General features: G+C 44.8%; 1 protein-coding gene across 7 annotated transcripts in view; it reads left to right on the top strand.

Moving 5' to 3' along the window:
• The first annotated feature begins 197 nt into the window (after window positions 1–197).
• SPATA6L (spermatogenesis associated 6 like) overlaps window positions 198–12920 on the top strand; it is a 23580-nt gene continuing 10857 nt past the window's right edge. For 2 of the 7 annotated variants that reach the window (XM_081894455.1, XM_081894456.1), the window contains exons 1-7: window positions 199–730; window positions 2760–2897; window positions 3880–3928; window positions 5116–5157; window positions 6075–6199; window positions 9530–9607; window positions 10935–11192. In XM_081894455.1, the coding sequence (XP_081750581.1) occupies window positions 515–730; window positions 2760–2897; window positions 3880–3928; window positions 5116–5157; window positions 6075–6199; window positions 9530–9607; window positions 10935–11192 (906 nt within the window). In that variant the 5' untranslated portion in view covers window positions 199–514. Of the gene's footprint in view, window positions 731–1704; window positions 2008–2759; window positions 2898–3879; window positions 3929–5115; window positions 5158–6074; window positions 6200–9529; window positions 9608–10934; window positions 11193–12920 lie in introns of those variants that run through there. The other 5 variants (XM_081894454.1, XM_081894457.1, XM_081894458.1 and 2 more) reach the window with 5 other exon arrangements.

The raw sequence follows: 12920 nt of genomic DNA, 5'->3' as shown, positions 1-12920 counted from the left end.
TGCTCTACCGAAGGAGCTACTCAGCAGCCTATTAACATCATCACCACCATCATCATTTGCTAGGGCAAAAGCTTTCCAGCTTGCAGGGCTCGGGGAGAAGGCAGAAAGGGCCACCTGCTGGCGGGACCGGTTGTTCCATTGCACCAGTTTCCCGGCTAGAACGTTTTTGCCGCCCCTGACACCAAACACCAAACGGCAGCCCGCCTTTCATTTCGGCGCGTGGCAGAAATTCAACAGGTGATGCTTCTCCTCCTCCTCCACCTGTTGTAATCCTGCAGCTGTGCGAAAGGCGCATGATGAGCCCCGCCGAGGAAAAAGAAGCAGCTTGCAAAGCTTGCAAGGAGGCAGTCTCCTGCTTCCTAGGCTCTTCTCGCATAAGCAGTTTTGCTCGCGAGTAAACCCAGCCCCCGCCGTCAGAGAGAGAGAGGCGCCTGGGGCAAAGGACCCGAGGCCCCTCCTCCCCTCCCCTCCCCTCCCCGCGGCGAGCGAGGGACGCTGGAACGTTGGCGTCGCCATGGCAACACGACGCTTCCCCCCCCCCCCGCACGGCGACGGTGTGGCTGCCCTGGCGGAAGGAAGAGCCCCTCTCGCGCCCCGGAGGATGCCGCTCAAGGTGGTGGTGGAGCTGCAGATCCACGCGGTGAGGCCGGCAGGAGAGGGAGGGCTGTGCAAGGCCAGATGCGGAGAACCTCAGAAATGTAGCTGTGAGATCATATTAACACGTGTTTGTGTGCATACACGTATATACCTTGTCTACATGAATGTATATACGTGTGTGTGTGTGTGTGGTGAGGATGGCACTGGAGGTGGAGCTGCAGATCCACGCACCAAGGCAGGCAGGAGAGGGGAGGACCCAGAAATATAGCCCCCCTCTATATATAATATGTGTGTGCACATGTATGTATGCATGTATATACATTGTGTGTGTGTACACATACACATTTGCCAACCTAGCAGTTTGAAAGCACATCAAAGTGCAAGTAGATAACTAGGTACCGCTCCGGCGGGAAGGTAAACGGTGTTTCCGTGCGCTGCTCTGGTTCGCCAGAAGCGGCTTAGTCATGCTGGCCACATGACCCGGAAGCTGTACGCTGGCTCCCTCAGCCAATAAAGTGAGATGAGCGCCACAACCCCAGAGTCGGCCACGGCTGAACCTAATGGTCAGGGGTCCCTTTACCTTTACACATACACAGTGCTTTTTTAAAAAAGGTGCCCTACTCACCCTGCAGTAGTTACAATCAGTGCCACACTTTTAACATTTGAAAAAAAGGTGCCAGCACTGCATACTCTTGAGTAACCCCAGGAAAAAAGCACTTATATATGTATGTGTGTATATGTGTATGTGCGCACATGCATCTATGTATATGTGTATCTATCTAATATCTGCTCTCCCCTTTTTCTTTTTTCTTCTTTGCCTCTAGTTGGGAGAGGGAAAGTTGCAGTGGAAATGAGGGCGTTAAGCGAAAGCCCTGTTTCTTTCTGCAAAAAACGCTAACTTATTTCCAAGAGAGAAGCCAGAGTTCAACATTGTTAGCGATGCTGTTAGGATTTGCGTTCCCCAGTTCAGTTGGAGAGGGGGTCATTGCCTGTGCTCTACACATGCCCAGAGGTTTTCTCATCTGTATGTGTGCTGTTTGAACTGTGTAAAGTTTCATCATCCAAGAACATTTGAAATATAGAGAAGGCCCAGGGGCAGGGGGGAACCAACAGAAAAATGGGGAGCACCCTCATTTTTCCATATTCCACCCCACCCTGGGCTTCACGTCTCGAATTCAAAATCAGTCTTTGGTTACAATTGCGGGGTTCTCTGCACTGTGGTTTAGAGTAGAGCTGGATCTCAGGTTATAGTTTAAAGAGAACCCAGCATCATAGAATGTAAACTTACTTTCCAAGCCAGAATATGTTATTGTTCTTACTTGTCCAAGATTCACTGATGGAGAAAAGATCACTCGAGATCGTGATCACTGTTTGAGCTCCCCCATCATGGCGTCACCATTCATATTAATAGTGAGAAGGGTTCCTGTAAAGTTTTGTGCGCTAGCTCTTCCTCCTCTTGCATCTGCTTTATGACGTATGGAGCTGTGGGTTAAACCACAGAGCCTAGGACTTGCTGATCAGAAGGTCGGCGGTTCGAATCCCTGCAACGGGGTGAGCTCCCATTGCTCAGTCCCTGCTCCTGCCAACCTAGCAGTTTGAAAGCATGTGCAAGTAGATAAATAGGTACCGCTCCGGTGGGAAGATAAACGGTGTTTCCGTGCGCTGCTCTGGTTCGCCAGAAGCGGCTTAGTCATGCTGGCCACATGACCCAGAAGCTGTACGCCGGCCCCCTCAGCCAATGAAGCAAGATGAGCGCCGCAACCCCAGAGTTGGCCATGACTGGACCTAATGATCAGGGGTCCCTTTACCTTTTAGACCAAGTAAATGTTTGAGTGAATTCTGGGTCTATGATGGTTCTCGGAGCTGGCTCAACACATTTTGCTGGCTGAGGTGGAACAGCAAACGCTGCCTGCCCCATTAAGTTATATATTTTGGCAACTGAGTTAGAGAATCCTATGAGCAACTCTTCTGCTTACCCAATGGCAGTAAAAATGCATGGAGTAACTAGCCATTTGCTTCCCTTCACAATCCTCAGAATTAGATGGTGGAGGAAGCTGCTATGTGTCATGCTACGTCTGTTCATCATTTTGCAGTTGGTGGCAAACAATCACAATGCACCTTCTGTTTCCTTTCGACTGTTCTGATCTTCTCTCCCATCACAGGTCTCTTGTCCCGGTGTGTACTTGACGGAGAAGAATGATGTTTATCTGCATGTTTGCATCCTGGGCCAGTGCAAGGAAACTGAGAGCCTTCGGCCCATCTTCCCTCTCTTGTTCCATGAGAAAATGTGGTTTGAAAAGGTAAACTAGGATTGCGTCTTGCAAAATCCTTGCCTAAGATGTATTTATTCTCCCCCCCCTTTTTTTTGAACCTAAGCACTCTTCTGTATCATATCGAGAGTCTGGCTGAAGGCCAACAGCTCTGCATTGTCTTGGACACAACAAATGTAAATGGGTGAGGGGATTGTGTATATTTTATCTCTATTTTGAATTTGCCATAGTCAAAAATGCCATGCTTGTTAGGAGGCAAGTATTGTTACCTTTGAGATGCAAGGCTCAGAGGCATCCTGAGGGAATCAACATGTTGCTGCCCAGTGCTACTCATTTCATCCCATAATAAGCCTTCTGGTAGGGGTTCAAGGCAGCACAGGGCGACACCTTACACATGACCCCCCTCCCCTCAAACCAGCCCTGTTCAGTGGGATTGAAGATGACATCCATACTCTTCTAGCAGGGCTTGATCTTCATCAGTGGCACTATCAATTTGGTTCACAAAATCTATATGCTGCTTGCCCATATATTGGAGTATTTTGGGGCTCTTTTCTTGGAATATAGTTGATGAGTGACTGTAGGTTTGTTTGTTTTATCAAGGAATCCGAAAGTCATAAGCACACTTTTTAATTCTTGAGACTACTGTTCTTCAGCTTAGTGCAGTAGAAACAAAATAGGAAAGAATGCATTTGCCTCCAACAGTTGTTCTTTAATATTGTATTGTGGGATATATTGAACTTCAGTAGGACAAAAGCATAAATCTTTGGAAGTGCGGTAATATGTACATTTCTTTAAATTTAATCAGCTGATTGATCAATATGTTAAAACTGGGTATTCAACTAGGTTTTACTCAGAGAAGACCAATTGAAATTAAAGGACTTCTCTTAGTCATATTCATTAATTTCAGTGGGTTTACCCTGAGCAAAACTTTGCGGTTTTAATCACATGGAAAATGATTTAATTGGTTAATAGCTTTAATAACTTTATCCTTGCCTTCGCTTCCGTTCTGTAGGTATTTGAAAAAGCTACAGATCCTGTTGCTGTTGTAGAACTGTTAGAAAGTAAGTTTTCCTTTCTGTTATCTGTTGCTGAAGGTACTGTAATTTTCAGGTCCATGATGATATTTCCAATGGCTTGGTTCAGATGCAATGGAAAACCATGGTTTCCTTCTATGTGAACGGGCTACACAGTCCTCAGCCTTGCACCAGCAACCCCCTCCCAACTTCCTCTTTCCTGTAAAGGTAAAGGTACCCCTGACCATTAGGTCCAGTTGTGGCTGACTCTGGGGTTGCGGCGCTCATCTTGCTCTATAGGCCGAGGGAGCCGGCGTTTGTCCGCAAACAGCTTCCGGGTCATGTGGCCAGCATGACTAAGCCGCTTCTGGCGAACCAGAGCAGCGCACAGAAACGCCGTTTACCTTCCCACCGGAGCGGTACCTATTTATCTACTTGCACTTTGATGTGCTTTCAAACTGCTAGGTGGGCAGGAGCAGGGACCGAACAGCGGGAGCTCACCCCGTCGCGGGGATTCGAACTGCCAACCTTCTGATCGGCAAGCCCTAGGCTCTGTGGTTTAGACCACAGCGCCACCCGCACCCTCCTCTTTCATGTAGCAGAGGATAAAAGTGAAAGCGTCTCCTTTAAACTAAACATAGTTCCCTGTGGCATTTAAACTCGGGTAGCCATGGTTGGAGAACTGTGGTTGCTCTAAAACTGGAAACGGAAGCTTTTGATCCCAGACATGAAGGAGAAGAGCGGAGAAGGAGATGCATGCAAACCTTGGTGTGGCTTGTTCTCCTAGCAGGAAACAACGATTTCACATTGTGTCTGGTCCAACCAGTGTGTCATGCTTCATATTTATTTCCCAGAAAAGCTTGTGGGTGGTATATAGTTTTTGACCATTCAGGAGGGGCTTCTTCTTTTCACCATAACAACCGGGGAATATAGTGTTATGAGTTTCGGGGGAGGGCAGGCTGTATGCCTTTTTTTGTGGTGTTTCAAATATACACGATTTCCACAGCGCCCCAGGTAAATGGGGTGTTGCCTGTATATTCAAAACCCATTGGGTTCAATGGGGGTAGAATTGCCAGAGTCTACCCCCCAAAGACTGCCTGCCTTCCACCCCCTTTTAAATTTTACATTTTTATTTTCCCCATAAAGTTGAACATGCACAAGTTGCAGGCTTAATGCAAAGTTTTAATATTACACGTCTCTCTCATGAATAACATAGTTTGTTCCTCTCCTTTTAGGAAATGTAACAAAGTTCCGATTAGTCGAAGTGGTACCTTCAGGTAAACAGGAGAAACCTATTCTTCACAACTTCCATAAACTCTGCAATGAAAGAATGAATCTTGGATGATGTTGGGGTTAGAGATGCTGATTTCTTTTACCCCGTAGTGTTTCTGTATCTTCTGTTATTACTTACTTAGGAGGAGGTGATACGAGACAAAATGTATATGCCATTTTAATTCTGGACAAAATATGTCCGTCTGTGCAACATTCATAGAAATTAGCTGGCTCGTGGCATTTTGTTGTACAGGAGAACTGAACACATGGTGGCAGAATAAGCCTTCTATAAGATTCAGTCCTAAATTGCTTAGAAAGCTTGTGGTGTCACCTTGTTTAGCTGTTTGTGTGATGAGATTGCTCTCAGAAGGGCTTTCAGGTGATGAGGAAAGACCTTTTTAATTCTTAAAACTGTACTCATGTCACTGCATGCAATTTATTTATTTTTTAACGGAATTTGGCCAAACTCAAATATATTTTAAACCTAATTCTTCCCCGTTCCCCGCTGCTCCATAGTATATATTTTCATTTAACTGCTAGTATGATCAACTACACCTTGTGAGATCGTTTAAAAATTCACAACGATTAACTGATCCAGCAGTAGGAAAAACTCAGTAACCTATGCAGTTCATAGCTGTTGTAGTTTTCATCTACGAAGATGAGGGTGAAAATGTCAAGATCTTTGTTGTCAGGGCTCTTTTTCAGCCGGAACCCACAAAAACTCCTTAACTACAGGAGCTAGTTCCAAGTTATGAAAATCTAAGAAAAATAATAATAATAATATTGGGGGGAAACCTCCTATAGGAGTTAGTTCCCACAGCACAACACAAATTCTAGTGGCTTGTGATCCTTTGTGGGAGACAGGTTACAGTGTTTGCTTGCATTATCCTAGCACTCTTTCTCCTTTTGTTTCACATTTCAGGGAAAGGTGAGCTTGCATTTTATGAAGCGAATACTCGAGGTTTTCTGTTTCCAGAGCCTAAACTGACTCCTGCGTATCCCGGTGTGGACAGAGAGTTACTAATGAAGACACGGCCTTCTTTCCCAGTAAGTGGTTCTGGAATGTGTATCCCAAAAAACAGAAACATCTGCTCAGTAGCTGGTTCCCACTTATGCCACAGTGATTCCTAACATAGTAAACATTTATCTTCTTTATTTACCTTGGTTTATTTAACGCTGGAACCATTAAGCTATGGGAACCATTAGGAAAACAGCTGCGGGACAAAACAGAATGCAGCCATTCACAGTCAGAAAAGGCAGAAGAGAAAATAATTAAGTAGCATAGCGTGTCTCCATTTGAAAATTAAGAATCACTTGCTGGCCTAGTTCTCACACGATATGGCAGTGCATGGCTAGCAAAGTTAAATCAGGTTCATTGTTTGTTGTACAGTGGTACCTTGGTTCTCAAATACCTTGGAACTCAAATGCCTTGGTTCTCAAACATCGAAAACCTGGAAGTAAGTGTTCCGATTTTCGAACATTTGGCGGCTTTCAATTTATTTTAAAATACAGTGGTACCTCGGGTTAAGTACTTAATTCGTTCCAGAGGTCCGTTCTTAACCTGAAACTGTTCTTAACCTGAAGCACCACTTTAGCTAATGGGGCCTCCTGCTGCTGCCACACCGCCGGAGCATGATTTCTGTTCTCATCCTGAAGCAAAGTTCTTAACCTGAAGCACTATTTCTGGGTTAGCGGAGTCTGTAACCTGAAGCGTATGTAACCTGAAGCGTATGTAACCTGAGGCACCACTGTACAGTAACGCATCAAACATTAAAAGCTTCCGTAAACAGGGCTGCCTTCAAATGTCTTCTAAAAGTCTGGTAGTTGTTGTTCTCTTTGACATCTGGTGGGAGGGCATTCCACAGGGCGGGTGCCACTACCGAGAAGGCCCTCTGCCTGGTTCCCTGGTTCAGCAGCCTTTGGATTATTAATGGCTACAATGTTTAACTCATCCAGTGCTATTCATGAGTCTTTCTATAGAGGTTTGTTGGATGTGCTTTAATTGTGAAATGTTGTTGATTTTGATATTTAATGGTGAGTTTTTAACCAGGTTGCTAGCATCTTCAAAAAGCCATGAAGTAAAATAGGCAGGAAGTTCGATAGCACAAAAAATGGAGTCATGTGTGCTAAATTCTTTGATGCTACTGGAGTGTTTTGATTAAAAAGCAGCACAAAACTTTGGCAAGTAAATAAATATCTCCAGCACCTGACAACAGCCAGGCTGCCAAATTCTGCATCTGTTGTCACATCTTTTTACTTCCGGGGATTTTAGCTGTGGTTAGAACTGGCTGACTTGTCCTATATTTTAATGTAAGGATGCTTGTTCATGTACAGGTACAGCAACGCAGCAAAGCAGAGTGGGTTGCATCACCATAGGTACGGCAGTGGCAATCCCATTATAAAATGTTTCTGCCATGTATTAGCCAAATTTATTTCTTTTGAACTGTGCTATGTAGCCACTGTGTCGTCAACGCTGGTCAAAATGTTACCACGCCGACCTGTCGCCCTACAAGCTTCGGCCACTTCTGGCGATGGCAGCTGCTTCACAATGCCACAGTTGTGATTTTTTTTTGAACAATCATGTCTTTTCCCAAACAGCATTTGATAGGATCTGGACTTTAATAGTTGAGTTTTAAACCATTAGTGTGCTGAAAGTTGCTTAATTATTTACAGGAATTTGCACCCTTTTCCAAGTAAAAGACATCTGTTCCAAATGTTGGGATGCTTCTGTAGGATTGTGAGGCAATATCTTAGCTGGTTTTGCTCTCCTAAGCTTTCTCTTCTAATACAGTGGTACCTCGGGTTAAGTACCTAATTTGTTCCGGAGGTCCGTACTTAACCTGAAACTGTTCTTAACCTGAAGCACGACTTTAGCTAATGGGGCCTCCTGCTGCTGCCGTGCCGCCGGAGTCCAATTTCTGTTCTTATCCTGAAGCAAAGTTCTTAATCTGAAGCACTATTTCTGGGTTAGTGGAGTCTGTAACCTGAAGCGTATGTAACCTGAAGCATATGTAATCTGAAGCGTATGTGACCCGAGGTACCACTGTAGTTACATACCATATTTGTCACTTTCATGAATAAATGCATTGAAAATGCCCAAGTATTTGATAATTTATCTTTGCTATAGCCTGGCAAAGATGTGGATATAGCAGAGACCTTTGGTAGGCATTTCTGTTTGTTCCATATTGAACACATGGAGCCATCCTAATTTCTATTAAGTACAGTGGTACCTCGGGTTAAGTACTTAATTCGTTCCGGAGGTCCGTACTTAGCCTGAAACTGTTCTTAACCTGAAGCACCACTTTAGCTAATGGGGCCTCCTGCTGCTGCCGCGCCACCAGAGCACGATTTCTGTTCTCATCCTGAAGCAAAGTTCTTAACCTGAAGCACTATTTCTGGGTTAGCGGAGTCTGTAACCTGAAGCGTATGTAACCTGAAGCGTATGTAACACGAGGTACCACTGTACTCAAATGGTTCTTTAATTTTCTTTTTCTTTTTCTTTTTTATCTTGGTTGGGAAATTGTTGACATACTTAAATGGGGAATTTACTGCTTACTGTTTTCAGTTTTACTTATAGCACACTGGCCGCCTATTCCTATGCATGGTTTACTCAGGAGTAAGTGTCAATGAACTGAGTGGGAAGTACTCCCAGGTGTGCATTGAACTATCATCTTGGCCCATTTCATACTTTTTATGAAGGCTTAAAAAAAACCTCTCACATATAAGCCTGCCTAACAGGCCAAACCTATTCATGTATACCTGAAGGAGCGTCTCCACCCCCATCGTTCAGCCCGGACACTGAGGTCCAGCTATAAGGGCCTTCTAACGGTTCCCTCACTGCAAGAAGCAAAGTTACAGGGAACCAGGCAGAGGGCCTTCTTGGTAGTGGCGCCCGTCCTGTGGAATGCCCTGCCATGAGTTTTTAAGGAAATAAACAACTATCTGACTTTTAGAAGACATCTGAAGGCATCCCTGTTTAGGGAAGTTTTTAATGTTTGATGTTTTATCACTTTTATCACTATTATCGCTATTATTATTATTATTATTATTATTATTATTATTATTTTGGGAGCTGCCCAGAGTGGCTGGGGAAACCCTGCCAGATGGGCAGGGTATGAATAATAAATTATTATTAAGAACCAAGCTCACCAAACCTAAAGGAACTTTCACCCATATGAATGAGTTTAGGCTGCAGTTCTAAATGCACTTGCAAGAGAGCACATCCCATTAAATCAAGTGGGGCAGGACTTATTTCCAAGTAAATGTGCTTAGGATTGCCTTGCAAAAGATTAAAATAGCAAAATCTATTTAAAAATAATAATAATATATAACTGCATTTCTTTACACAAATTCTCATTCTTTTTTCAAAACTTTAAGGGCATTGCACCAAAATTAGAGTTTTCCACAAGGACAACTATTACAGAACTTCCACTTCTGTCCAGAAGATGGTATCGTGTAAGTAACTTTCGCTAATTAACTCAGAGATGAACGGCAACATTTTCAGTCGCACCTAATCTCTCTTAATACCTCATTGCGTCTAGTATGACATAGCAGTCATAGCAATTCTGTATCTAGATAGTTCTCTTCAACTTCTGCTCATATTATTAGCTACCTGGAATTAGCCCTAAGGAGGAGAAGCCTATAACCATTTAAACGTTTTATCATCCCTAAAAGTGGTACTCTTGTTCAAAGATGATTCAGGGCTAGGTGTTGTCATCCTCCAGTGGGTGCCTGGGTCTCAGTTCAAGGAGGAGACAAAAATAGCAGGGTTCAAGGTGTATGCAGTGCTTTCTTACTGGGGTTACGCAGGGGTAGGCATACCCCTAAACATTTTGTGAATCTAAGTTTGGCCTCATTGAGTAGGAAAATGAGAGTACCCCTAAACATTTTTTAGAAAAATAATAATACTGCATGTATGAGTCTGTCTTTCCGGATTGGGGCAAAACAAAGTTAAACCGATTGAACAATTTCTGTTTGATCTCATTTTTCAGCTGTCCAGTGAGATTGTAGCGTTATTGGACTTTACCAATTGGTAGGGTGAGTGTTGCTCCCAGACGGGAGGAAGGAACTCAAATTACACTGAGGGTTGGTTCGGAGAAAGAGTTTATTCTGCTCTCTGGATAGCAGAAGGCACTTGCATGGTCAGCTCACAGCAAGTCCAAAGAAATGAGAAATTTCATGCAGTATATATATCCTCCAGGCACCCTCTCCCCCCTTCCCCAGGAATCCAGCCACGTCAGCTTATACACGCAGGTTGACATCACAGATGTTCCTGCTCAGGTACTTTTAACCATAAAAGGGTGTTCCTCTTCCTGTACTCTTGACCATATAAGGGTATTCCTGTTCTGGCACTCTTATCTTGGGGTAAGAAGGTCACCAACTCTCCTGGCACTGTTCCCGAACTAGCTCTGTGTGTCAGAGTGTGGTCTTTGTGGTCAGGATGTAAGATAAGACCCAGACGCGCCATCCCTGCTCCACTGGAACAGTCAAGGCCATATATTGCCGTCACGGACTGATAAAGGAGAGAGCTTTGAGCGCTTGTTTATACAGCTGGGTTTTGGCTCAAGAGCTCAAGTTAAAGCATTTTAGAAATGCTCCCTTGGAGAAGGAAAAAATGAGGATTTGGGGTCCCGTTTCAGACTGCACAGAAACCCATTCCTTCCCCCTTCAAGATAGCCAGGGGGCACAACTTCTTGCTGTGTGGATATTTCCTCTGCCATACCTATTCCTTTCTATAGCCAGATCTCCAGGCAGCGGGTGTAGATATTAATGTATTTTGCAGGGCAGAAATAAGAGCAGGTTGAGAAGGGCTGTCTCAGCATCGCCCCGGCGGAGGAGCATTTCACCGGCACGATGTAAGACAACAAAGAATAAGGGCTGTAGGCGATTCTCAAGATCATTCCCATCGCGCTCTCCGTCTCCAACAAGACGTCTCCAGGAGTTTTGCAGGGAAAGCCGGCAGCAGACGCCTTCTCAAAGCTTGAGGTCTGTTAAGTTCAAATCAGAATCAGACCCCAGGCCGCCTTTTGTAGTTCGACATGTAAGTCCTGAGAATGTAACTTTTTAAAAATTGCCTGGCCAGGCAAACTGGGCGTTCATAACTGTTCCTCCCGGTAGATGACAAAAGGGAAATTATAGGGGTCCACAGATGGAATGCCATACAAAAATACTTCTGTACAGGTACACTAAGGGTGTAAATACTCTCTGTAGAAACGAGAAGAACCTGCCAGTTTCGATCAATAGAAAAGTAAGATTTAGGAATGAATAATAGGGCCCAATTGCCCTATTGGATCGCTGCAGATTCCAAATTGTTTACAGCAATATCAATGGGATGTGCGAGGGCTCCAAGGCCTCCTAGTAGATTATCCTATGCATGGTGACGATCTGGAGGGGACAATACCATATTCAGGCCTGGATGCAGTCTTAAGCATCTTGTCATATGTGAAATGCAATTCTGTGTTCTAATAAGACTCCTTCGTCAGGGCACAGCGTAGTCTGCAGCCTGCCCAGAGACTTCTGGGCCCTGATATCCTGCAAGACCCGCACTCGAGTCTTTGCCACCACAGACACGTCTAGGCATTACGTGACGCCGGCTGTAAATTTAGTAGACTAGCAGGCTGGGAAGGACAAAAACGTGAGTGCTGGAACTGACCTCCCACGTATTGTCATAGTCCAGAGCACATAAAGCGAGGTGCACCAAGCAAGCGTTCGATTCAGCAGCGTATTCCATCGCGACAGTTAATCCAGAGAAGTCGTTTGGGGAACTCAGCTGCTGTGCATTTATTTCCAGGGTATCGGGCAACATGCAACTATTCGAAATCAGAAAGAAACTTCTCTCGTGGACAGGGTATTCCATATTAGTCCGTTACACACTTTCATTTAACAGTTAGGTTGAATATCAGATTGCTTTAATAGCTAATCTTTGGCACTCTGACCAGTCACCGATTCCAAGTGCTACTCCTGTACAGTGGTACCTCAGGTGAAGTACTTAATTCGTTCCGGAGGTCCGTTCTTAACCTGAAACTGTTCTTAACCTGAAGCACCGCTTTAGCTAATGGGGCCTCCTGCTGCCGCTGCACCGCCAGAGCACGATTTCTGTTCTCATCCTGAAGCAAAGTTCTTAACCCGGGGTACTATTTCTCAGTTAGCGGAGTCTGTAACATGAAGCATATGTAACCTGAAGCGTATGTAACCCGAGGTGCCACTGTACAGGCAAACCTTGGAGATACTGCAGGTTTGGTTCCAAGCCGCCTCAATAAAGCAATAATAATAATTTTATTACTTACACCCCGCCCATCTGACTGGGTTGCCCCAACCGCCATAAAAACACAGCAAACATGGCAAAAAAAGAGCAATTCTCTTGGTTTCCCAGTGCGTATAAAAGTTGTGTTTGCACTATACTGTAGTCTGTTAAGCCAGGCACCCCTGGTTACAGGGGCGAGAGGAGAAAAACCCTGGGCAACGGAGCAAACCGTGGTTAGCCAGAGTGGAAGCGAAAGCTTCTGAACTCTTCCTCGCAGCTATTGAGAGGAGGAGAGGGGTGGCCGGCAGGGGGACACATGCAATCCCAGCATAAATCTAGGCTTGTTGATTTCTCTCTAAACCACAGTTTAGTGTGACACAGGAGTGGCTCACCCAATGGGGAAGGAGGGAGAGGAATGTGGCGGCGATGGCAAAGTCAGGGCTTTGCAGATGCATCGACAAGATTGGCAGACAAGGTCCAGTGTTGTGTCCCTCCAGTAAGCAACAATAACACCATTACTGGAAG

This window comes from Podarcis melisellensis (genome assembly GCF_964234715.1).
Source record: "Podarcis melisellensis genome assembly, chromosome: 17".
Lineage (NCBI taxonomy): Eukaryota > Metazoa > Chordata > Lepidosauria > Squamata > Lacertidae > Podarcis > Podarcis melisellensis.
Note: the sequence above shows the minus strand (reverse complement) of the source record. Positions and strands in the feature narration are given on the sequence as shown.